The 25582-nt window shown below is 46.9% G+C and overlaps 1 protein-coding gene across 2 annotated transcripts in view; it reads left to right on the top strand.

Moving 5' to 3' along the window:
* Window positions 1-25582, top strand: part of ZFP64 (ZFP64 zinc finger protein) — a 72134-nt gene that overhangs the window by 34907 nt on the left and 11645 nt on the right. The window contains exons 1-3 of one of the 2 annotated variants that reach the window (XM_043478952.1): window positions 18657-18920; window positions 24643-24792; window positions 24923-24985. In XM_043478952.1, coding sequence (XP_043334887.1) covers window positions 18815-18920; window positions 24643-24792; window positions 24923-24985 — 319 coding nt within the window. In that variant the 5' untranslated portion in view covers window positions 18657-18814. Of the gene's footprint in view, window positions 1-18656; window positions 18921-24642; window positions 24793-24922; window positions 24986-25582 lie in introns of those variants that run through there. The other variant, XM_043478951.1, reaches the window with a different exon arrangement.

The following is a 25582-nucleotide window of genomic DNA, read 5'->3' as shown; positions in this document are numbered from 1 at the left end:
GAAATTTTCTTGACATCCATATCTCTACAGATTTTTATATGAAGTGTCTTTTCAAAAATTTCTAGATTCTTTGTTATTCCAGTTTTAGGGTTGGTTGGTTGGTTTGGTGGGTCAGGGGGATAAAATCCAAGAGGTTTATTTCTTATTTTTTTAAGTAAGTACAATTTGTGAAACTACATTTTGGTTTTTGATATTAATGTTTTGATCTGAGAATATGACCTGTAAAATATGTGCTTTTGGTAATTTATTAGTTTTCTTTATGGCCATGCAATGACCAATTTTTGTAAATGTATGATGGAGATCTATGAATTAAGCATGTTGATTTTGTTATTCAGATTTTCTGAATCCCTCTTAGTTTTTGTCTATTTGCTAAATTTTGAAATAAGTATTTTTAAACCTTTCACTATCATCATGTTTTTTATCAAGCTTTTCTTGCATTACTGTGTTTCATTTTATTATATTTTGTCACAAGTTGTTTGATGCATATAATTTTGTGGCTGTGATGTGTTCTTTGTCAATGTCACAATTTATCCTTTATGCCTGATCTTTCCATTTAAAAGCTTTTGGCCTTAAATTATACTTTATTTTGTGACAATATTCTAAGACTTATTTTATATTTTACTATATTTTCTCAGTTTATCTTTGCCCACTCTGTGGTTTAATATCTTTCTTTAATAGCATCTCTTTGTCTTTGGTTGGAGAATTCAAACTGTTTGCATTTATCATAGTAACATACACTTAGTATTACTCATTTCTGTCTTATTTAATATTTACAACTTATTAAACTTTGTGATTTTCTTCTTTTCCCTTTCCAGCTTTTCACTTTGTTCTCAATGGTTCTTAAATATGTCTCCATTCTGCTAATAGTTACTTTCTAAACTTTAGTGATTGTTCTTAAATTGCTTCCTCTACTGTTATATCAAATATAAATATTAGCCAGGCGCCAGCCTTTCATTACGTCCTCCTAAGAGAAGGCTGTGGGACCACATCTCTTTCTACAACCCCCTTCCCAAATCCTGAGTTTTGCTGAGGTAGCTTCTAGATCATTCACTTCCAGACTTTTGTTAAATTTTACCCTGCAGAATGTCTCTTATGTTATAATTCCCAAATTGCCATCACCCACTGAGATATAATCAAAGTCACAACATTCATTATTCATCTTAGTGTCTTATACTCTTTTTCCTGTATTTGATATCTTTACTCTGATTTTTATCCTTATTCCATTAATCTCTTGAGTATATTCCTCAGAAAGGTCACATAGGTTGGTATTTCTTTTGTCCTGGAGAGGAATAATACCTTTGGACAGAGGGTTCTTTTAAGTCATCTTTAAAATCTGTTCTCATGGAGATGAAAAGTTTGATACTGATCTGATCCAGTGACTGGCAAAACTGAGATAGAATGGCAGTGTTGCCAGGGGGAAAAAGTTGGGAAGTCTCTCATCTCAGCCAATCAGATCGAAAGAACCGGTCTCTGAAACTTGCAGATCCGAAACTTAATCATTTCATCCTACTACTCAGCAACAAAATTATGGTTCTATAAATTGAAACACATTTTTTTATTCCCTTTGACCATAGGGCTCCAAGCTTTAAATACTTCTTTACATCAAATTATCATTAGAAACAACTTTTTGTTGTTATGTTGTAAACATGTTTTGATAATTAAAATTTTAAAAATTTACTGAGAGATAGGACTAGTTTTTAATCAGCTTATATATCTGTGATGAACAGTACTTAAAAGTTTGTATCAGATGTTAGAATGAGGGACAGATCATTTGCAGTTATATTCTCAGTTTTCTTTTTTATTGGTGTAAACCCTGAGAAGTCTCAGTCACATAAGTAAGGATGTGGACATAGAAAGTGTATTGTTTCAGCAATGCTTCTCAATTATTTACATTCCTTCTGAGTTAAATGCCAGATCATACAATGATCAATCATAATTAATTGGGTCAATTTTGTTAAAAGCAAAGAACTGAAAACCACCTGAGATTTCCTTCCCAGTCATGGAGCACTTACTTTCTCAACCTCAGCACCATAAGTCACCTCCTGGGTGTTTTCTTAGACGATCAGTTTTAGGGGAAAGTACACATAAAAGTGGAGGATCTGAGAACTGGTTTCCTCAATCATGCCCGTAAACCTCTTGAGAAATCTTTCTATATTCCCCAAACACAAGAACCCCAATTAAAGGCCCTCGCTATGGAGCAGGGTTTAGCAAACTTCTGTAAGCCAGAGACAATAGTGAAGGAGAGGGTATAGTTGTGTTCCAATAAAACTTTATTTATGGACATTGACAGCTGAACTTCATGTAGTTTTCAAGCGCCACAAACTATTCTTTTTCTCCAACCATTTTTTTAAAAATGTGAAAACCATTCCTGGCTTGCAGACCACACAAACACAGGTGTGTTGGGCCACAGTTTGCCAGCCCTTGCCCTAGTACAACTGCACAGAGTAGGTACATAACAGACTTTTATTAAATAAAGAGCAATAATGATTTTCAGTGATAAAAAGATAACATTTATTGACTCAGGATATGCTGTGCATGCGTGCGTGCTAAGTCACTTCAGTCGTGTCCGACTCTTTGCAACCCCATGAACCCGCCAGGCTCCTCTGTCCAACACAGTGCTAAATGCTGTACGTAGTTATCTCCTCCTCCTCACAGCCCACGAGGGAGGCACAATTATTACCCACATTGTGCAGAAAAAGATGTTTCCCAACTTGCCTGGTGTAAGATTCAGGCCTTTGTGACAAAGGCCCGCAGCCACAGCCCAGCTTTGGGAATACTGATACAGTGCGCCTGTGAGGGGGCCTGAGAACCTGTGTTTTAGAAATTGCACGGCTGACTATTTTTCTGGTCCAGACAACATGGGAAATACTAAAGAATCAAAGGCTCAGGAAGGGTAAGAAACCCACCCAAAGTCACAAAGCAAATTCCCTTGTAATGCTGCAGCCATCAGCCAGCATTCAAATCACCTGCCCCATCCTAACCGGCTTGTTTTCTGTCGTCACGGCCCTCATCCAGTTTGGTAAATCCGGGATTCTTCTCTGCTTCCACCCACCCCTGGACCCCCCTGGAATATCAAGTGGGACTGGGGAGCCGTTGCTGGCGTGCCTGCCACACCCACCCCCAGATGTGAGTGACAGATGTGTCTTGTTGTGTGTTGGTTTATAGCTATAGCTTGGGGAATTCAAAGGTAGACTCTTTGCCCTGAGCTTCTCATACACACTGAAATATTTGTTTTGTGTTTCATATTATTCTGTGTTTGATCTAAGAGAGTAAAATATAAGCCTGTTAGCATTCTTCCAAAAGGAAAAGGCCAAAAAAATAAATAAGTAAATGGGGCTCCTTGGGGAATGTTAGCTCCTGGGAGAGGTGTTTATTTCTAGAGAAGCAATACCACATGTATATCGTGTATATAAAGAGACCGTGTAGTCCATCATCCAGTCTGGGACAGAGAGTGAGGCAGCACTCTGATAATTAGGACGGGCGAGCAGGTGTAAGTAGCTTCCAATATGCCCTTAGCACCCATTCCAATGGAAGGCCGAGCCCAGAAGCCGTAAAATAATGCTTAATGCTTTGCCCTAGCAGTGGAAGGCAGCAACACAACATAAGGCAAAGGTCAGAGTTTCATATCCCACAGGTCAGTTTTACAAGAAAAATAACAAGTCACATGCCACAGAGTTGATGGAGTTTGAGTTTTGACCTAATGCTTTAGAGATAAATGTATTATTACTATAAATGTATCATCTTTCTCTGCTTATTCTTCGCTGTGTGATTGCATTCCTATTTCCAATGTTAGTAGGTATAGTGGATTAGATTTCTGTTTCCAACCCGGCACCCCCTCCCCAGGACTGAATCATCCTTACCCACCCTTGCGCATCAGTATCATGGTGGGTAGAGTGGCTTCCGGGCCCCGTTGACTCTGGGCGAAGCTTTGTGGTTTGCTGTGGCCAATGAAGCTGAAGGGAAGAGGGGTTTTAGCTGGGCCTGTGTAATTTGGCTCATCTCTCGCTCTCAGATGACCTGTCATGAGAAGCACATGCCCTGTGTAGATAAAGACCCAAGAAAAAATGAGCAGGCACATGGAGTTGGCCTGAACCCAACCCAACAGAGCCACAATGACTCCCAGATCCGTGAAAAAGAACATAAAGGTTTGTTGTCAAGAGCCATTGAGATTTTGAGGTTGTTACACAGCAAAAGCCAACACAGGAGACTATTAGTGAACGTACTCAATTTACGATTTTCTACTGAATTGCCGTATCCCATATTTAGCATTTACCTGAATAAGTAAAACAATGTTTCCCCTACAATACCACTTTAAAATCACTTTCAACACAAGTATGATGAAAAAAATATTTGTCCTTATAAACTTTGAATGCAAATCCAGCAGGTCTCTTCTTCACATCTTATCTTACCTCCTTTTCCTTCCTTTTTTTTTTTTTAATTTTTGGCCAGTTCCCTTTTTTCAGAAACGGAAAGAAAACTGCCCAGAGGCCTCCCCACTCGGTCTCCCCAAGGCCTGTTAGTCTCCCTGTGGGCATCTGTGGTTAGAGGCAGCGTTTTCCCTGCTGGCTCTGAGACTCAGCGCGTTCCAGAAGATACGTGAGAGTACCAAAGTTCTGGAGATGCTTCAGCTTTTGAGAGAGTTTACACCTTTTCTTAAAGAGGATTCCATTCGTTTCTACCTGACTCTAAGTTACTATGTGTCTTCAGAAAGATCAGCAGAGTTCAGGTTAATTTGAAAGATTTGTATGTTGAAGGATCCATGAGAACTTGGAATTTTTTCAGTATTAAAAGTTCTTGCAAGTTAGTAAGTTGGCAGTCAGTCATCTTTACAGAGCTTCTTTCCACCTAGTCCAGTGTAGACAGCGTGCGTGCGTGCTAAGTCACTCCAGTCATGTCTGACCCTCTGTGACCCCGTGGACTGTGGCCCGCCGGGCTCCTCTGTCCATGGAATTCTCCAGGCAAGAATACCGGAGTAGGGTGCCATTTTCTCCTGTAGGGGATCTTCCCAACCCAGGGATGAAACCCAGGTCTCCTGCATTGCAGGCAGATTCTTTACCAGCTGAGCCACCAGGGTGTCTAGGGTAAAAAAAACAAAGGGTTCTGTGACGCAGTTTGTTAGGGCTGGGCCTGTGAAGGACACGTGGCTGTCACCCAAAGCCCTCGCGAGCCTGGCTTGTACGCAGGCCCGTGGAGAAGTGGAGCAGGGATGGCAGCGGTTAGGAAGGAAGCCTCTGCAGTCAGATGAATGTGGGGTAGAATCCCAGCTCCGTATTATCCCAGAGAATGAAAATGACCCAGACAAGTGACCTAACCTCTCTGAACCTCTCAGTTTGGTCTTCTTTATAATGTGAGAGAATAACCGTGCCAGCCTTGTAGTACTATAAAGAAGAATTAAATAAAATAGTACATGTCAAATAAAATAATGCATGTTAAGATACAGAAAATTAGCAAAGGGGAGAAGAAAGGGAGAGGGGACAAATTAGGAGTGTGGGATTAACAGATACACATACTATGTGTAAAACAGATAAGCAACAAGGATAAACAGTATAACCATATCCATTTTCTTATAATAACCTATAGTGGAATATAATCTACAAGAATACTGGATCCCTATACTGTATACCTGAAACTCACATAATATTGTAAAGCAACCATACTTCCAATTTAAAAAGAAAAACAAAAAGAGTGATACATGTTAGGTACCTAACACATGTGAAAGTCGCTCAGTTCTGTCCAACTCTTTGCGGCCCCAGGGACTATACAGTCCATGGAGTTCTCCAGGGCAGGATACTGGGGTGGGCAGCCTTTCCCTTCTCCAGGGGATCTCCCCAACCCAGGACTGAACCCACGTCTCTTATGTCTCCTGCACTGGCAGGCGGGTTCTTTCCCACTCACCCCACCCGGGAAGGCCAGCGCGAACCAGAGGAGGTCTCAGAGCTCACTCACAAGAGCAGCGTTTCTGCCGAGGTTGCGACAGTGTGTGACGGCAGCAGGCAGTTTCTGGGTGCAGCGGGGCCCCACTGGGGAGTTTCCAGCTTCAGCACCACAGACACCCCTGCGGCATCCCGAGCGTGGCCTGTCTCCTGGTCCACCTGTCGCCTGAGCCGTGCTCTCAGCTCCCTCACTTGCCACCAGTCAATTCCTCATCTGGTGCAGTTGGCCAGCAGTTTCTGTTGCTTGTAATCAACGAACTCTAATTGATAAACTCCCAAAGAGAGGAGCTCTGGTGGGATCTATGGTCACTGGTCTTTACTGAGGACTCCCTCTGGGCAGAATTGGGAGCTGTATCAATGTACAAGTCATTGCTTAGACTCAGCCCTTGCACTCAGCTAAAAAGCCAGTTCAGATGTTTTTGGTCTAAGTGCAAACCTTGTTTCCTTTAAACAAAAAGATGCCCCTACCACCAGCAGGGGAATGCTCCTTCCTTCTGAGAGCTTAACGGGTTCCAGTGTGTGAGGGCCGGCCTTCTTGAGGGGAGGGCATGTGTCCCATGCCTGGCCAATCACAGCACCCTGTGACCTCGGTCAAAGGTATCAGTCCAAAAGCAAAGGTTAGCGAGATTATCCTATAAGGCAATGGAAAGAGTTGCTGGTTTCAACAGAAATAATTGACAGTAAATATTTATCATCTCTACGGCAGCTCCTCAGTTCTGTAGTTCTAGCGCAAGAGCAGCCGTGTGAAGGGAAAGTCGCTCAGTCGTGTCTGACTCTCTGCGGCCCCGCCAGGCTCCTGTGTCCATGGGATTCTCCAGGCAAGAATACTGGAGTGGGTTGCCATGCCCTCTTCCAGGGGATCTTCCCAACAGAGGGATCGAACCCATGTCTCCCACATTGCAGGAGAATTCTTTACCCTTTGAACTGCTCAGGAATCAGCCATAGATAAATATGGAAATGAGTGGAGCCATGTTCCAATAAAACCTGATTTACAGTAACACACAAATGGGCCAGATTTGGTCCATAGACCATAGCTTGCCAACCCCTGGGCTAAAGGATGGGTATATGACCCAAGACAAGCCAATCAGTCATTTTGTAGATACTCAATTAAATCAATAATTATAGAAATTTGTATTTTAAAGTATTTTATTTATTTTATTTAAAATATTTTATTGAAAGTATTTATTGCATTTTAAAGTAGTTTTTAAAGTTATTATAGTGTAAGGGTAGTAGGTAGATGGCTGCTGCTGATAATAATAAGAATAACTAATATACTTAATTCTTTACTGTCAGCCCCTTTACATATATTTCCCTTTTAATACTCAGAAAAACCATTCGAGTTAGGTAGACTTATCATCCTCATTTTACAGATGAGGAAACAGATGAGGCCTGAGGAGGTTAAGAGACTTGTTCAAAATCACACATCTCTGAAGAGCTGGACTCGGTGAGACAATGCGTGTGAGATGTGTTCACGGAGGCTCACACGGCGAGCCTCTGATCACTCTTCACTGACAGCATCGCAGCCATCACTGCCATCACCACTGATGCCTCCCAGCTGAGGGCAGGTTAGGTAGCCTTCCCAGACCAGGCCTCGGACCTGCTCTGGAAATGTCCAGGTTTAATAGGGAGAGAGGGGAAGCAGCAGCAGGAGCTGGCTTCCCTGCACCCTCTTGCCATCAAAGCCTTCGCGTCTCCTCCCTACCCACCTCCTGTCCCCAGCGATCCGCCCGCCTCCAGCCAGACTGCAGTTTCTCCAAAGTGCCACGTCTGTTCCCTCTTTGCCTCATTTCTCTGTCTGCCTAAGACCGACTCTTCCTGCACTTCTGGGGTTACGAGTCTGCCTCTTGCAGGAAGCTTTGCCTGACCACTGTGTGAGTCTTTATCATACTGTATGGAACTGTTTACTTATTTTTCCTCTTGACTACTCTGTGACTTCCTTAAAGGCTTACTGTGGCATTCCTAGAGGTTGATATAGCACCTCACACTCAGATGGAACCCAATTAATTTTTGTTAAACAAATGAATGGTTCTGGAACAAGTGCTAGTAGAGAATGTCAGAGTCAGGGAGACTGTGTACCATAATATCAGTTCAGTTCAGTTGCTTAGTCATGTCTGACTCTTTGAGACCCCATGTACTGTAGCCCACCAGGCCTCCCTGTCCATCACCAACTCTCAGAGTTTACCCAAGCTCATGTCCATTGAGTCGGTGACACCATCCAACCATCTTATCCTCTGTCGTCCCCTTCACCTACCGCCTTCAATCTTTCCCAGCATCAGGGTCTTTTCAAATAAGTCAGTTCTTCGCATCAGGTGGCCAAAGTATTGGAGTTTCAGCTTCAGCATCAGTCCTTCCAGTGAATATTCAGGACTGATTTTCTTTAGGACGGACTGGTTGGATCTCCTTGCAGTCCAAGGGACTCTCAAGAGTCTTCTCCAACACCACGGTTCAAAAGCATCAATGTTTCAGCACTCAGCTTTCTTTATGGTCCAACTCTCACATCCATACATGACCACTGGAAAAACCATAGCCTTGACTAGACGGACCTTTGTTGACAAAGTAATGTCTCTGCTTTCCAATATGCTGTCTAGGTTGGTCATAGCTTTTCTTCCAAGGAGCAAGCGTCTTTTAATTTCATGGCTGCAGTCACCATCTGCAGTGATTTTGGAGCCCAAGAAAATAAAGTCAGTCACTGTTTCCACTGTTTCCCCATCTATTTGCCATGAAGTGATGGGACCAGATGCCATGATCTTAGTTTTCTGAATACTGAGTTTTAAGCCAACTTTTTCACTCTCCTCTTTCACTTTCATTGAGAGGCTCTTTAGTTTCTTTGCTTTCTGCTATAAGGGTGGTGTCATCTGCATATCTGAGGTTACTGATATTTCTTCCAACAATCTTGATTCCAGCTTGTGCTTCATCTAGCCCAGCATTTCTCATGATGTAATCTGCATATAAGTTAAATAAGCAGGGTGACAATATACAGCCTAACGTACTCCTTTTCCTATTTGGAACCAGTCTGTTGTTCCATGTCCCGTTCTAACTGCCGCTTCCTGACCTGCATACAGATTTCTCAGGAGGCATCTCTTTAAGAATTTTCCACAGTTTGTTGTGATCCACACAGTCAAAGGCTTTGGCATATTCAATAAAGCATAAGTAGATGTTTTTCTGGAACTCTCTTGCTTCCTCGATGATCCAATGGATGTTGGCAATTTGATCTCTGATTCCTCTGCCTTTTCTAAAACCCTCTTGAACACCTGGAAGTTCACGGTTCATGTACTGTTGAAGCCTGGCTTGGAGAATTTTGAGCGTTACTTTGCTAGCGTGTAAGATGAGTGCAGCTGTGACATAATGCATGGACACCAACAGAACCTGAAAATGACAGTGGGCTGGGTGATTTCAATGTCACCAAAAAGGAATTGGAAACACATTTTTCTCAAGAGTAGGTAAGATAACGGAGCAGTCCAGGCCCGCCACCCCCAACCCTGCATCCTGAGGTTTAGAATGCTTATTCCGGGAAAACATTCCTTTACCATTCAGGAACTTCCATACCTGTGCGGGCCAGCCTGGGAATCGGAGGCTGTTTCCACCATACAGGTCCTGATCCACATTGTTGCCTACACCGTATCCTCCGCCAATACTTCATTCTCGTCATTTCGAATTCTGACCCGTGCAGGGGAGGGGCTGGAGTGTCGGAGGAGAAAGGAAAGGGGAGGAGGAACCGAGGCTCTATATCATGGTTATTTCCACTTTCAGCTAAGACTGTGTCCTAGTGGCTCTGGGCTGCCCAGGTGGCGCTAGAGGTAAAGACCTCACCTGCTGATGCAGGAGATGCCAGAGAGGTGGGCTCCATCCCTGGGTTGGGAGGATCCCCTGGAGGAGGAAATGGCAACCCACTCCAGTGCTCTTGCCTGGAGAATCCCATGGACAGAGGAGCCTGGCAGCCGATGGTCCATAGTGTCGCAAAGAGCTTGGAGTCAGACACAACTGAAGCAACTTAGCACTAGTGACTATTTAATGAGCTTCTTTTTTTTTTCATTTTAATTTAAAAAGTTATATATTCTGAGAAAGTGAAGTGAAGTTGCTCAGTCGTGTCTGGACTCTTTGCGACTCCATGGACTCTACAGTCCATTGAATTCTCCAGGCCAGAATCCTGGAGTGGGTAGCCTTTCCCTGCTCCAGGGGACCTTCCCAACCCAGGGATCAAACCCAGGTCTCCTGCATTGCAGGCGGATTCTTTACCAGCTGAGCCTCCAGGGAAGCCCAGTGGCTCAGCTGTATGTGCTATATATCCCTCATATGCTGATAGGGATGTAAATTAGTATGGCCACATGGAAGTAGAGTTTGGCATTTCCTAGGAAATTTTAACATAAGCATATGTTATGACCCAGGTATTCCTACCACACTGCATTTATCAAACTTACCACGCATGAGACTCACCAGGGGATCTTGCTATTAGTAAAATGCAGATTCTGGGCATAGAGACACTTATACATATGAATCAGGAAACCTGTGCCAGAACGTTCGTAGCTACATTGCTCGTGATTACAAATTGGAGACCACCCGTCGTGAAGGTGTGGATGAAGTGTGAATATATTCACGGGGCGACAGTGGACGAACCACAGCTGCCTGCAGTGACGTGTTGAATCTCAACGGCTTAAAGAGGCAAGGGAAGGAAAGTCAAGTCATACCATCCCACGAGTGGCAACACTAGGCAACATATTTAGGCGATGAAACGATGTCTAAATAACGCACAGAATGGGAGACTGTGGAAGCAGGTGGCTGAAGGAAGGAGAAGCTGATATAACGCGTGAAGGGCTCCTTCAGTGCTGAGAATCTTCCCTATCTCCCTATGTCGATGGTTATTCCTTAAATTGCACGTTTATGTTTTATACATTCTTGTACGTGTGCCAAATTTAAATTTTTCAGACTTAAAAGAGTGTGAAAAGGCATATAGCCAAGATGTCCGTCACTCGGACAACTGCGTCACAAATACTGCTGTCGTGTCCCGAGAGAGAACTCTTGTTACCCGCAACCTGGTCTCCTCTGCATTCACAAGTTTATGTGAGAATGTGCATATATGTACGTGTGTTAAATTTTATCATGATAGTATTGCGTGTGTGCATGCGTCTTGAAGAATATTCCATCTGTGCACAGAGAAATTATTTTTATGGTCACAAAGAATTTATTCCATTGTATGATATAACCATAACATAGTAATTTTAATTATTAACTTTTAACCATAAAGTAGTATGTGAACCTGCTCCCTATTTAAAAATATATGTATATTACTGAGTATAATGTTCTCTTAGGCACATCTGTGGATATTTCAGGCTCTCCAATCCTTCCCCTCCCAAACTACTCCCTGCCCACATCTTCCTTAACTCACGGCCGGTATGCATGTGTGCTGTCTCTCAGTCATGTCTGACTCTTTGCGACCCCATGGACTGTAGCCCATCAGGCCCCTCTGTCCATGAGATTTCCCAGACAAGAATACTGGAGTGGGCTGCCATGCCCGCCTCCAGAGGGTCTTCCCAATACAGGCATCAGACCTGCGTCTCCGCAGCAGCAGGTGGATTCTTCACCCGAGCCGCCTGTGGGAACCCATAGCCAGTGTGCATTCTGCCGAGACCTTTCTCCCCCAGACATTCATTTCTTACCCCTGGAAACATGTGGAATTGAATATGTGTTCATGTCTATGTGGGCTTCCCTGGTGGCTAAGTTGGTAAAGAATCTGCCTGCAGTGCAGCAGACCCAGGTTTGATCTGGATCTCAGGAAGATTCCCTGGGTCAGGAAGATTCCCTGGGTCAGGAAGATCCCCTGGAGAAGGAAATGGCAATCTAGTCCAGTATGCTCATCTCGGAAATCCCATAGACAGAGAAGCCTGGCAAGTTATAGTCCACGGGGTCTCGAAGACTCGGACACAACTTAGCAACTAAACCACCACCACCCTTATAATTAGTGATGCTGAACACCTCTTACACATACGTTGCCCAGAATCTGCACTTAGCCTGATCCCCAGGTCAGTCTTCTGCACGTTAAAGTTTGAGAAGCCCTAGAGTCAGAATCTGCTTCTTAACAAGGTCCCGCGGGATGCCCACGCACTGGGAGAGGGGAGCTGGACCACAGCATACACCCCTCTCCACTGACAGGGGGCGTGCGTGAGTTTGTCTTGTCTGTTCAGACAGGATATAAAATAGTACCTCAGTGTATTTTTAACTTGTATTTCTTTCATCGTAAGTAAGCTTGGACCTTCTTTTCAAATTCTTATGAGCTATGTTTTTCTCCCCTGGGAACAGTCAGAGAGAGAATTGTGTTTTTATTTATTTCTCTTAAAAAAGAAATTACTTGGCTAATTAAGTGAGTGCTAGTACTTATTTACTAGAGAGAGAAACTGGCATGAAGGCATGAGAATGTGCAACTCAGAAGGGTTGATAATGTCAGCACAGCTTGTTTGCTTCCTGTTTATTCCCACGTAAAACGAATATCTGTCTCGAGTTCACTGGAACCACCAATTCTGGGTTGTTTTTTTTTTTTTCTTTTTTTGGTTGGTCATACCACAAAGCTTGTGGGATCTTAGTTCTCCAACCAGGGATCAAACCCGGGTCCTCAACAGTGAAAGCGCAGAGTCCTAATCACTGAACTTCCAGGGAATTCCGGGAACCACCAGCTTAGATGAGCGTTAGCTACTATTATAGATAACTGTAACTCTTATCCCACTGTTATAAATAACTTAACATTCACAGGCCTGCCTCTGTAGCAGACACTGTTCCCTGTACTTTACATGCATGAAGTTCATTCACCCTCGCCCCCACCCTGGGTGTATTAGCATCCCCATTTTATTGGTGGGAAAACTGGGGCACAGGGCCGCTTTCTCAAGGTCACGTGGTCTCAGAGCCGGGATTCTCACCCCAGCTGGCCTGAGTACGCGTGCTTAGTAATGACAGGATACCCACTCTGGAACCTTTGCAATGCTTTGTAAGGAGATGCTGAGTGACCAGGAGAACTCTCCTGTATAATTCAGCAGTATGCATTATCTCTTGGCAAAATGCTTAAATTATCAAAATTACAGATACACTCCATTGTTCTTTTACAAAGTGACAAGCCTTAAAAACTAACTTTCTCTGTGAAGAAAGGGAACTACCTAACAACTATTTTTAAAAAATCAAGACAAAAGTAAAATATAAAGAATGAGGAAGTAACTAGGGACTTCCCTAGCAGTCCAGCAGATAAAACTCCACGCCCCCAGTGCAGGCAGCACAGGTTTGAACCCTGAGACGGGAACTTCCAGATGTTCAAGCTGGATTTAGAAAAGGCAGAGGAACCAGAGATCAAATTGCCAACATTCATTAGATCATTGAAAAAACAAGGGAGTTAAAAAAAAAAAAACATCTACTTCTGCTTTATTGACGACGCCAAAGCCTTTGTGTGGATCACAACAAACTGTGGAAAATTCTTCAAGAGATGGGAATACCAGACCACCTGATCTGCCTCCTGAGAAATCTGTATGCAGGTCAAGAAGCAACAGTTAGAACCAGACATGGAACAACAGACTGGTTCCAAACTGGGAAAGGAGTATATCAAGGCTGTATATTGTCACCCTGCTTATTTAACTTATATGCAGAATACATCATGAGAAATGCTGGGCTGGATGAAGCACAAGCTGGAATTAAGATTGCTGGGAGAAATACCAATAACCTCAAATACAAAGATGACACCACCCTTATGGCAGAAAATGAAGAAGATCTAAAGAGCCTCTTGATGAAAGTGAAAGAGGAGAGTGAAAAAGTTGGCTTAAAGCTCAACATTCAGAAAACTAAGATCATGGCATCCAGTCCCATCACTTCATGGCAAATAGATGGGGCAACAGTGGAAACAGTGAGAGACTTTATTTTTGAGGGCTTCAAAAATACTGCAGATGGTGACTGCTGCCATGAAATTAAAACACACATGCTCCTTGGAAGAAAAGTTATGACCAATCTAGACAGCATATTAAAAAGCAGAGACATTACTTTGTCAACAAAGGTCCATCTAGTCAAGGCTATGGTTTTTCCAGTGGTTGTGTATTGATGTGAGAGTTGGACTATAAAGAAAGCTGAGCGCCGAAGAATTGATGCTTTTGAACTGTGGTGATGGAGAAGACTCTTGAGAGTCCCTTGGACTGCAAGGAGATCCAACCAGTCCATCCTAAAGCAGATCAGTCCTGAGTGTTCATTGGAAGGACTGATGGTGAAGCTGAAAATCCAATACTTTGGCCAACTGATGCAAAGAACTGACTCCTTAGAAAAGATTCTGATGCTGGGAAAGACTGAAGACAGGAGGAGAAAGGGACGACAGAGGATGAGATGTTTGGATGGCATCACCAACTTGATGGACCTGAGTTTGGGTGGACTCCGGGAGTTGGTGATGGACAGGGAGGCCTGGCGTGCTACAGTCCATGGGGTCGCAAAGAGTCAGACAAGACTAAGCAACTGAAGTGAACTGAGGGTAACTAAGATCCTACATGCCCAGAGACAAGACCAAAGAAAAAAAAGTTCTAAAAAAGAAAGTAACTAGTTTCCAAGAGGAACATGATATGGTGTGAATATTTGAAATGCAGTGTTTGGCCAGGATTCCTTTGTTAGGTGATTTTGTTGCTGAAAATAAAGAAAAGTTGTCACCTATAAAAAACCTCTATCTGCATGTTTAAACTTGGCAACAGAATTTCCTAATCTTTTTAAATATCTTCCACCTAAAAAGCTTCAGTGGGTTTGAAATCCACTTGTTACACATATAGTGGTGCATCGTCTTTAGTTTGTAGAAGCCCCAGGTTGATTATCAGGGAAGTTGAAAATTTACGAGCTGGATTTCAAAGAAAATGAAGAGTCAGTTTGTATTAACTGGTGAATGGGATTAAAAAGGAAGAACCGAAACTTAAGCATACCTAATGGTACTTTGCTTTTTTCTATATATTCTGTGAGGTTTTCTCCTCTTCAGTTTTTCAGTGATGACCCTGAAATTAAGCCACTAAAACCAAACATGGTACAGAGCTTTATTTAGGATCATAACTATGAATGGATGTATCACAAAATACTAAAACAATGCCTTCAAAAAAGGAAATAAATTTTAATCTGTTGCTGTCATGATACTTATAGAAAACATTGCTAATTTTTCACTTTGTTTTTTGTAGAAATACATGCAAGGATAATGCAAGTCAAAACCATAGTGAAATATCTTTGCACATCAATTTGATTGGCAAAAATTAAGACATCTGATAATATGGAGTGTGGGAAAGAAGGTGGCTCCACGGTCCCTCCTACTTTGCTGAGAAAGTGAGGCTGATGCCTCCACTGTTTCATCATTTCTTAGTCTCTTACAGTCCAACCAATGTATGCGTTCATTTAAGAAACTGACACTTTTCAGAAAGATCCTAGCCACATTAGTCAGAAGGCAAAGACTGGTAAACAACCCAAGCGCCCATCAACAGGAAAGCAGACAATGAGACTGGAATATTACACATCAGTCAAAATGGTTGGACAACAGTAACAGTTTGGATGACCTTAGCAATATAATAAACGAGGGAGTAATTCCTGGGAGATGACATTCCCTTTTATTTTTTCTTTTTAGTACTTGTTGATGTGGGCCATTTTTTAAAGTCTTTGTTGAATTTGTTACAACATTGCTTCTGTTTTACACTTTGATTTTTTGGCCCCAAGGCATGTGGGAATCTTAGCTCCCTGACCAGGGATCAGAGACACGCACCCCCTGCATTGGAAGGCAGCACCAGTGGACCGCCAGGGAAGTCACCACGTTCCCTTTTAATGAAGTTCTTGAAAAATTAAGATTTAAGGAATATGTGTAGGTGCAAAAAAGAACAAAACTTGCCAAGGGGAAAAAAAGGCAAAGAAATGAAGAATGGAGGGTTTAGGTTGATGGCTATTAAATTGGGGGAGGGGTTAAGGAAGGTGTATGAGAAATGCAGGTCATGGTTAAGGTCCTGGCACGCCGGGGTTGCGGGTTCCCTGGTATTAATCATATCATAATAAGCCAAGGAACAAACAAGCAACCAAACAAATGCAGGCCAGCGACACATCACGGATGACAGCGGGACATGTATTGATACCAAAGATGCGTTAATCCAATTCTGTGACCTGAGCTGAAGAAATTATCTCCATCCAGAGCAAATACAAACACAGGCACACACCTCGAGTGGCAGAGCGCTGTCAGACCTCTCCCCACCTCCAGGCTGCATGCATTTCCTTTTTCAACTTCCCCAGAGGCAACCCTAATAGCAGAAAGCAGAGAGGAACCAAAGAGCCTCTTGATGAAGGTAAAAGAGGAGTGTAAAAAAGCTGGCTTAAACGTAACATTCAAAAAACTAAGATCATGGCATCTGGTCTCATCACTTCATGGCAAATAGATGGGGAAACAATGGAAAAGTGACAGACTTTATTTTCTTGGGCTCCAAAATCACTGTGGACAGTGACTGCAGTCATGAAATTAAAAGACACTTGCTCCTTGGAAGAAAAGCTGTAACAAACATAGCGTATTAAAAAGCAGAGACATCACTTTGCTGACAAACGACCATCTAGTCACAGCTATGATTTTTCCAGTGGTCATGTATGGATGTAAGAGTTGGACCATAAAGAAAGCTGAGCGCCAAAGAAAGGATGCTTTCGAACTGTGGTGGTGGAGAAGACTCTTGAGAGTCCCTTGGACTGCAAGGAGATCAAACCAGTTAATCATAAAGGAAACCAACATTGAACATTCACTGGAAGGACGGATGCTGAAGCTCCAATATTTAAGCTACCTAATGCAAAGAGCCGACTCATTGGAAACGACCCTGATGCTGGGAAAGATTGAGGGCAGGAGGGGACGACAGAAGGTGAGGTGGTTGGATGGCATCATTGACTCAATGGACATGAGTTTGAGCAAACTCTGGGAGGTAGTGAAAGACAGGGAGGCCTGGCGTGCTGCAGTCCACGGGGTCTCAAAGAGTGGGACACAACTGAGCGACTGAACAACAAGAGGCAACAAGTGCCACCTCATAACCCTTCTGAGACATTCCAAAAGGACACAGACAAAACACAAGCTCATATGGGTGTTCTGAAATGGCTTTCCCTGTGTGTGTGCCCGGGGCTTCCCTCGTAGCTCAGTCAGTAAAGTCTGCCTTCAGTGCTACGCAGGAGATGCGGGTTCGGCCCCTGGGCCGGGAAGATCCCCTGGAGAAGGAGAGGGCAGCCCGCACCGGTGTCCTTGCCTGGGAAATTCCGCTGACGGGGAGACTGGCGGGCTACAGCCCAGGGGGCCGAACGAGTCGGACACGACTGGCCACTGACCCGCCACGCCACCGTCTGTGCAGGTAGGCACACATGCCAGAGAAAGCTTTAAAAGTTGCTTTTAAAAACGTCGTGAAAATTTAATCTTGAGTGACTTCACCCGGCTTTACACAGACCTCTTGACAATCAATCTACAACTTGAAAATCAGCAGGAAATTTGAGAAAAATTGAGCTCTGTCTTTGAGAAATATAAAAATGTGCTTCTCGCAGGCAGCCCCCTAGGGTTTGTCAAGGGTAAACTTCACAAAAGGTGAATTACAGGATGACGCGGAAACCGCACGGGGCCGGACCAGCCGCAGAAGACAAACTCACCGGCGGCTGTGTTGGAAATAGGGATCCCCAGGCCCCGCCCCCACGGGTTCAGCGCCGAAGCTGAGTCTTTTTAACCACAGCCCCCACGTGACTCTCAGGTTCGGGCAAGCTCCGGGCACAGCCCCGCCTTAAGTGACTCCCCAACTGCAGAGCGCGAACACCTGGGGCTCGTAGGTGGCTTCCTGCTCCCGGTCGGATGTCGTTTACCTGGTCCCAGGAGGGGTCCCCTCGGGTCTCATCAAGACCCAGCCAGTCTGAGCGCGAACGCCAATTAGCTCAACCCCCCGCCCTCAGGACCACGCCTCGGTCACCTGCCGGGCGGGGTCCGCCAGCCTCTGGGCCCCAGGCTTCCTCCGTGTGGTCTCGGACCCCGGGCGCCGGAGTCCCGGGGCCGGGCGAGGAGCGGGGAGGATGGGAAAGACGCTGCGTAGAAATACAGATTCCTGGGCCCTGCTGCCTGAAGCGAAAACTTGCGGAATCGGCATTTTTACCCGGCTCTTCCAGGACCCGTGGGTTCACCCTTCAATTGTAGCCTAATTTAAATTTTAAATTCGAATACGCAGCCACGAGTGGAGGTCGTGCTTCCCAACCTTGACTGCACTTCAGAATAACCTGGGGAGTTTAAAAAAAAAAATTTTTTTTTTTTAAAATATATATACACACCAATGCCCAGGGTTCAGTCCAGGCCAATTAAGCCAGAATCTAACAGCGCTGCCTGGGCGGCAGCCGCCTCACCTGGGAGCTCGTTAGAAATACAGAAGCTCAGGCCCCACTCCAGACCCACTGAGTCAGAATCTGCATTTTAACGAGATCCCCAGTGATTCGCGCGCACATTAAGTTGCAGGAGCGCTGTGCTTCTAAAATTTTAATGGGCAAACGAATCACCTGGGGACCTCGTTAAAATGCAGACACGGTTTCTCAAACTTTAATGTGCATGCGAATCACCTGGGGAGCTTGTTAAAATGCAGATTCTGATTCCGCGGGTCTGGGGTGGAGCCCGAGAGTCTGCATTTCTAACAAGCTCCCAGCCGGTGCGGGCTGCCCGGGTGCGCCCCGCGCTTCCCCGAGAGTCCCGAGGTCTTGGCTGCGGGCCAGTCCGCCGCCGCGGCTCCTGATAAACCGTCCCGCTGGGTTGATAAGCAGGATTGCCAGGACGTGCGCGCTCCGGCCGAGCCGGGTTAATTCCCGAACTCCGGCAATTGGCTGTGTGAGGCTGGCCGCTCGCAGGGAGTCGCCGGAGCCCCGATCCTCACGCCATGTCGCGGCGCAAGCAGGCCAGGCCCCAGCATCTCAGCTCCGAGCAGCCGCAGCCGGCGATCCGGGAGTTCGCCGAGGCGGCCCGGGAGGCGGAGGGGGAGCCGGGTGAGTGGCGCCGCGGAATCCGGGGCTGGGGGCGGTTTTCTCGGACGTTCCGCAGACCCGCGCGGGTGCGAGGTCCTGGCCATCAGGCTCGGGGGGGTGTGGCGGTGGCGGTGAGGCTTCCAACTCGAGTTCTGGGGCTCAGACCTTGTTACCCTTGCCTTTGTAAGTTACACACACACACCCCCCTTGTAAGTTGACCCTTCTCGGGTAGATTATGTCGCTCCCCGAGTCGCTCTCTTGCAACCACTCCTGCTCCCCAGCCCCCCAAGCGCTATTCGATGACGGTTCATTCCTCGGACACCTTGGAAGGATGCTCTCAGATCCCTCCGGAGGCAGCCTTCGGCGTGCCGGGCCTCCTTGGCGCCGGGCTGGGGATGTGCGCCTCGGAGGTGGGCGTTCCGAGATCCCAGGCGTCTTGCTGGGTGTTGGGGGGAAATGTCCGAGCTTCTGCCGGGCCCTGGGGAGAGGTGCTGGAGCGGAGGCTCTGCGACCAACCGTCCTCCTGGAGCTCGAGGCCGCTGGGGACCGGAGCGGTGGCCCCCGAGATAAAGCGGTGGCGCGTGCAGCGTGTTAGGGGTGAGCGCTGGGAGGGGCCGGGGTGCTGCCCGGGGACGGACTCTCGGCGGAGGTGGCACCGTCGAGGAAAACTCCGGAGGCTTTGAGCCAGCGGTAGAGACGGCCGAGGGCGATAGCGAGGCTGGAGCTGGGGAGGGGGGGTCCGACGGAGGTCTGAGAAGGGACGGGGGTCCCGGGCTCCAGTAAGGATGTCGACTTTTACTCTGAGCGAAGTGGCGCCATGGTTTGGGGGCGGGAGCGGGGTCAGCGCGGTGGTGGGGTGTAGGGTTAGAGGGGTTCCGGGAGAAGCTTGGAGACCCTGGGCTACCCTGCGTGCCCCAAGGCAGCCTCTGCTTCCGAAGACCCAGCGGGTGGGGAGCTTTGAGAACTCGCTAGATTCCTCCGGCTTCCACCCCGCGCTCCTGGAATCCCAGGGGTGGAGTGGAGTCGGGGAATCTACATTTCTAAGGCGCTTCCCGTTGTGATTATCTTGTCCTCAGATAAGACCATGTAGGTTCCTATTTCAGGTCTCTCTTCCCCACCCCAACCCACCCACCCCCGCGGAGAGTTGCTGACTTTTGCTTAGCCTGGAGCTGGTGAGAGCCCTCACTGGAACTTTCTCCCCTTCTCCCTCCTTCCCTCCTGGTTTGTGTTTAGAAGTGAAGCTTGGCTGGGTGAAACTTCTGCAACCCAAACACCCCGTCTCTGTGCTCAAGGTCTAGAGTGCAGATAGGCAGGAAGAACCAGGGTCCTCTGTAAAAAAGAATTGTGGGGGTACTGGGGATGCTGAGTCTTGTGGGGGTAGCGATAACATAAGACTGTTCTTGAAGGAACACAGGCTGTTCAAAGTGAGTGCTATGGGCTACTTTTTACTCCTGCAAACAGCTCTTGGAGGGCAACCTCCTGGAGCCTTGCTCTGTGTTTGGAGGAGTTGGGGAGGCTGTTCTGTGTTGTGTGGCACTGGGGGGTGCCAGGGTCCCTCAACACCGGCCCCCGCTGCAGAGAAAAACAGCCCTGTAACCGACGTTCCCCTGCACTTGCCTCAGGTCTGTTATGATGTTGAGCTAGAGGCCCCCCCCTTTTTTAAGGTGGTGCGTGCGTGTGTGTGTGGTCAGTTGCTAAGTGTGTCTGACTTTCTTCGACCCCGTGGACTGTAGCCCACCAGGCTCCTCTGTCCCTGGCATCTTCCAGGCAAGAAGACTGGAGTGGGGTGCAGTTTCCTTCCATTTCCTCCTCCAGGGGATCGTCCCGACCTAGGGATCAAACCCACACCCCTGCATCTCCTGCATTGGCAGGTGGATCCTCTACTAGGAAGCCGTTTTTAAGGTTGGGCTGCTGTTAGTTTGCAGGTGTCATTGCAACTCATGTGGCTTCTGGAGGAGATAGAGTGACATGGGTCAGTTGGTAGACTTCAGTCACCACCAGAGAGAAACTGAGGCAGGAACACAGCCTTACCAAAAGGACACCTGCAGTTTCTCAAAAGGTCCGAAGGGCCACTCTGCTACCCTGAGTTCTCACCATCCTCCTCCAGTCTAGAAGGGTCTCTGCCCCAGCTGCGCCGGTCTCGGGAGAGCAGGCTTCCCACCTTCCTTCCTTTCCTGGAAGAAGGAAGCCACCTCTGAAGCTCTGCCGTTTTCTGCCTGGGTGACCCTTTGTAGCCTTGGGCACAGTTTTCTGAGAGCTTTAACCCCGAAAGTCTCCCTTCTGCCTGCCTTCACATTAGCACTGTGAGCTGTTTCCTTCTCCCCGGGAATTTGGTGGCTCATGTCTGCGCACATCAGTGGATACAACCAAGAGCATTTGTATAGTGCTGACTCAGAAGGTTCTTCTACGAAAGTATGTTAAGGAATTTAATATTCGTCTAAACCTGGGAAATGGGGACCAAAGTCCTCATTTTATAAATCTGGAAACTGAGGAACAGGAAAGTTGAGGAACTCCACCAGGATCAATAAAGAATAGAATTGGAATCTGGAACTTATCAGCTGGCTTCCCAGGCAGTTTCGTAAACCATTGTGCTTCACAGCCTCCTACTTAGCTTTCCAGCTTTCCAGTCTTCCTTGGTTTCAGTGGGACTAAAAACCCTCAGGAGCTTAATGGCTTGCTTTCTTTAACACGCAAATTGCTAAGCAATGCAAGGTTTCGTCTTCCTCTGAGAGGCACAGTGATGGACTTCAGACCTGCCAAATGTGGGTTCTGATTCGCTGAGAACTTCTGCCCAGCAGCCTTGAGCAGCATCTCTGAGCCCGGTTCCCTTCCCGCTGCTGCTGCTATAAGTCGCTTCAGTCATGTCTGACTCTGCGACCCCATAGACGGCAGCCCACCAGGCTCCCCCGTCCCTGGGATCCTCCAGGCAAGAACACTGGAGTGGGTTGCAATTTCCTTCTCCAATGCATGAAAGTGAAAAGTGAAAGGGAAGTCGCTCAGTTGTGCCTGACTCTTAGTGACCCCATGGACTGCAGCCTACCAGGCTCCTCCGTCCCTGGGGTTTTCCAGGCGAGAGGACCGGAGTGGGGTGCCAGTGCCTTCTCTGTCTCTTCCCACAGAAAGTCCCAAAGCGTGGCCCCTAGACCAGCAGCATCAGCTGGGAACTTGTTAGAAATGAAGCACTGCCAGCTCCACCTGGGACCTCCAGAGGGGGAGCCAGGCCGCCTGTACCTTAACAAGCCCTCCAGGTGACCGTGATGATGGGTAATTTGAGACGCCCTGGCTTGGAGCTGTGCTTCTGACTGGATGTGCGTGGGCCTCACCTGGGGATCTTATTAAAGCACAGACTCTACGTCTGAGAGCTGGGCTCTGCCTTTCTAACAGGCTCTTGGGTCACGCTGGTGTTAGTGCCCTGAGGGCCACCCTCTGAGTATCAAAGGCTTAGAGAGGAGGAGGAGGTTGGCGTGCTCTAAAATGCAGGTTCCTGGGCTCACCCCCTCCCCAGTTAAGGTGGATGAGGCTTTGGAGACTACATTTAACCCACAGTTCAGGTGATTCTGATGTTGCGTTTGGGGGGGTTCCGTGCATCTTTGGATGTTCAGCAGCGTCCCTGGCCTCTACCCACTAGACTCCACTGTCACAAACGTGTGCACACGATCGTGACAACCAAAAGTGTCCCCAGGTATTGCAAAATGACCCCCAGTTGAAAGGCAAAGGCCTATGCCCCTTGTTCAGTCCCCGTGAAGGGGCTTCAAGCATCGCAGCTCCTTGGATATGGCCCCTGCATCCTTTAACTGAAGCCCTGTGATAGCATTGACGCAATGGAGGCTGGACGCTGTGCCGGGAATTTACATAGTACATCTCTTCTTTCTTGGAGGCAGGTCAGTGATGCCTCTTTACAGATAAGTAAACCGAAGCTCAGAAAGGTTAAGTAAGCTGCCGGTAATCACACAGCTAGCATGTGACTACGCAAACCCTACGCCCTCATCAGCATGTTCTGCAGCTTCTATGGTAAGAAGGTTTGCTTTGACAAATCTGTCAAGGAACATGGAATCCACCTTCTGTGTTGTCCCTTGTGGCCCCCTCTCTGAGTCAGGTCTGACTCTTTGGAACCCCATGGTCTGTAGCCCACTAGGCTCCTCTGTTCGTGGGATTTCCCAGGCAAGGATACTGGATTGGATTGCCATTTCCTGCTCCAGGGGAGCTTCCCAACCCAGGGATCAAACCCGCATCTCCCGCTTGGCTGGCAGATTCTTTACCACTGAACCACCTGGGAAGCCTGGGATCAAAAGTCCCTGACCCTGGGCTGTAGTTCATAAACCAGTTAATACGTTTTTCTTTTCAGACTTAAAATACTGGCAGCACCTCCTTTTACCTGGGTCTTAAATCTATTTGGAGAGAAATCACTTTATAGTCTTTGAGGAGCACTTGGTCTTTGTTGTAGAAGTTTTTAAAGGTTCCTATTAGATTGAACCATATGAAATAATCTGGCCATTTTGACCGACAGAAACCGCAGTAACACCTGGGTTAGCCTTGCTAACAGAGGGTTATTCAATGAGCTTCATGAACCAGAGGCTCAGTTTCAATCACTGGTGGCCAATCTTGTTTCTTCCATACAGCCATTGCCCTGCCCTGGATTATTTTGATGCACATCAGACATGTGCAGTCTCCAGAGAGCCATCCCCAAACTGCTAGAACACAGCTTCCCATGTGTCTCAGTGGTAAAGAACCTGCCTGTCCATGCAGGAGAGTCCGGTCCAATCCCTGGGTTGGAAGATCCCCTGGAAGAGAGCGTGGCAACCCCACTCTAGTATCCTTGCCCAGAGAATCCCATGGACAGAGGAGCCTGGTGGGCTACAGTCCCTGGGGTTGTGAAGAGTTGGACGTGACTAGCATGAATGCATGCACACTACTAGAATACTCTTTAAAACTTTAATTTCATCTTCACAGCTTAAAAACTTCCCTTAAATGTTCATTTAGTGTTGGTGCATCCCAGGGTCTTAAATGGATTTTACAGTATGTTTAATCAGGATCCCAGAAAGTCCTGATACTGCAGACCATCTCAAGCCTTTTAGTCTCTAGTTTTTTTTTCCTTCATGTTTCAGGTTGAAACGGTGGCATTTTAACCTGGAGAGCAGTGACACTTGAAGTGTGGTCTGTGACTTGTCGCTGAGTTGAGTCAAAATAAGTTCAGAAACAGAGCATTTAAAAGTAACTCAACAAACATCCAGCTTTATGTCATATCTGAAACGTTTGGGCCTTTACTGTCTTATTCCACTTTTCTCATACTTTATTTTATTAAAAATGCTGGTCTGATGGATCAGAAGTTATTTTACAAACCAGGTCTTCCCCATGTCGTTTGAAAGGTGCGGTTGCAAAGTCTAGATCTTGACAGGCATGTCCCTGTCACATTCCATGTTCCTTGGTCCCCTCTGCTTCCTAGAAATTGGTGAAGAGGATGGTCAAGACCAGAGTGTGCATGGCTTCTAATCCGTAATGTCTGGGGTTTTTCTGGCAGGAGTGAGGATAGGTGGAATAAGCCCAGACCTGCTCTGTTATAAGACTTGTGTGCTCCGAAGACTCTGCGACCCCGTGGACTGAAGCCCGCCAGGCTCCTCTGTCCATGGGATTTCCCCGGCAAGAGTGTTGGAGTGGGTTGGCATTTCCTCCTCCAGGGGATCTTCCCGATCATGGTGCTTGTATTTGAGAAATCAAGTAATACTTTCCATTGTCTCAATTTCAGCTTCGGAACTAGATAATGATGCTCCCACACCACCTTGTCCCTCCGCTGACAGCAGTGATGTCCAGAAAGCCCCTGTTTCGGCTCTTCCCCCCGAGTCAAAGGAACCAACAGCGACCCTTGGGGAGAGGACCTTCAACTGCTGCTATCCAGGTAGAGGGTAGACTCAACGTGCTGAGCCCCTGTCTGCACCCGGCTCCGTCACACGCGCCTCGCCGGATTTCAGATTCTTCCTGACTTCCTCTGTGAGGTTCTGTTAAGGGAACCTGTTTTTCTTTTCTAGGTTGCCACTTCAAAACTGTCCATGGCATGAAAGATCTGGACCGCCACCTAAGAATCCACACGGGTAGGTACCCGTTTGTTTGTCCCAAACTTGCGTGTTGGAAAAAACCCCGAGAACAGGAATGTATGCTGGTGAGCCTGGCACAGAAGGTCCCTGCCTCAGGACGCGATCCCGTGGGAGGCGCTGGGGCCTGAAAAGTCACAAAGGCAGTGATGGTAACTGACGGGGGGAGACTGTCCTAAGCTGGTGATGGCAGGCTTTTTGGAAGAAGAGGCTCTTCGGGCAGGAAAGATGCCTGAGGAATCGGGCGAGGAGAAGGAAGGACTCCAGGCGGAGGGGATTGCTGTGCAGAGGCGTGGATGGAGCAGAACGGGGGTGGGATGTGGTTGGAGAGGCGGGCAGAGGGAAGGGTCAGCGCAGAGGCCCTGTGGCCGGCGGGGCCGTGGGTAAGAGCAGTGAGGCTGCTTCTGGACGGAAGGGGCCTTCTGAGCAACCACGCTGTTGGGAACGCAGAGAAACCAGATGTGCTGGAGCGAAGGACTGACCTAGAAGCAGGCTTTGCACACTGCGTGCGGCCTGGTGTCAGGCCCGGCCCATCTGTTACCTGTGGCTGCTGCTACAGATAGTATAAGAGGAAGCCCATCATGTATTAGCAGCTGC

The sequence above is a fragment of the Cervus canadensis genome, chromosome 10 (genome assembly GCF_019320065.1).
Source record: "Cervus canadensis isolate Bull #8, Minnesota chromosome 10, ASM1932006v1, whole genome shotgun sequence".
NCBI lineage: Eukaryota > Metazoa > Chordata > Mammalia > Artiodactyla > Cervidae > Cervus > Cervus canadensis.
Note: the sequence above shows the minus strand (reverse complement) of the source record. Positions and strands in the feature narration are given on the sequence as shown.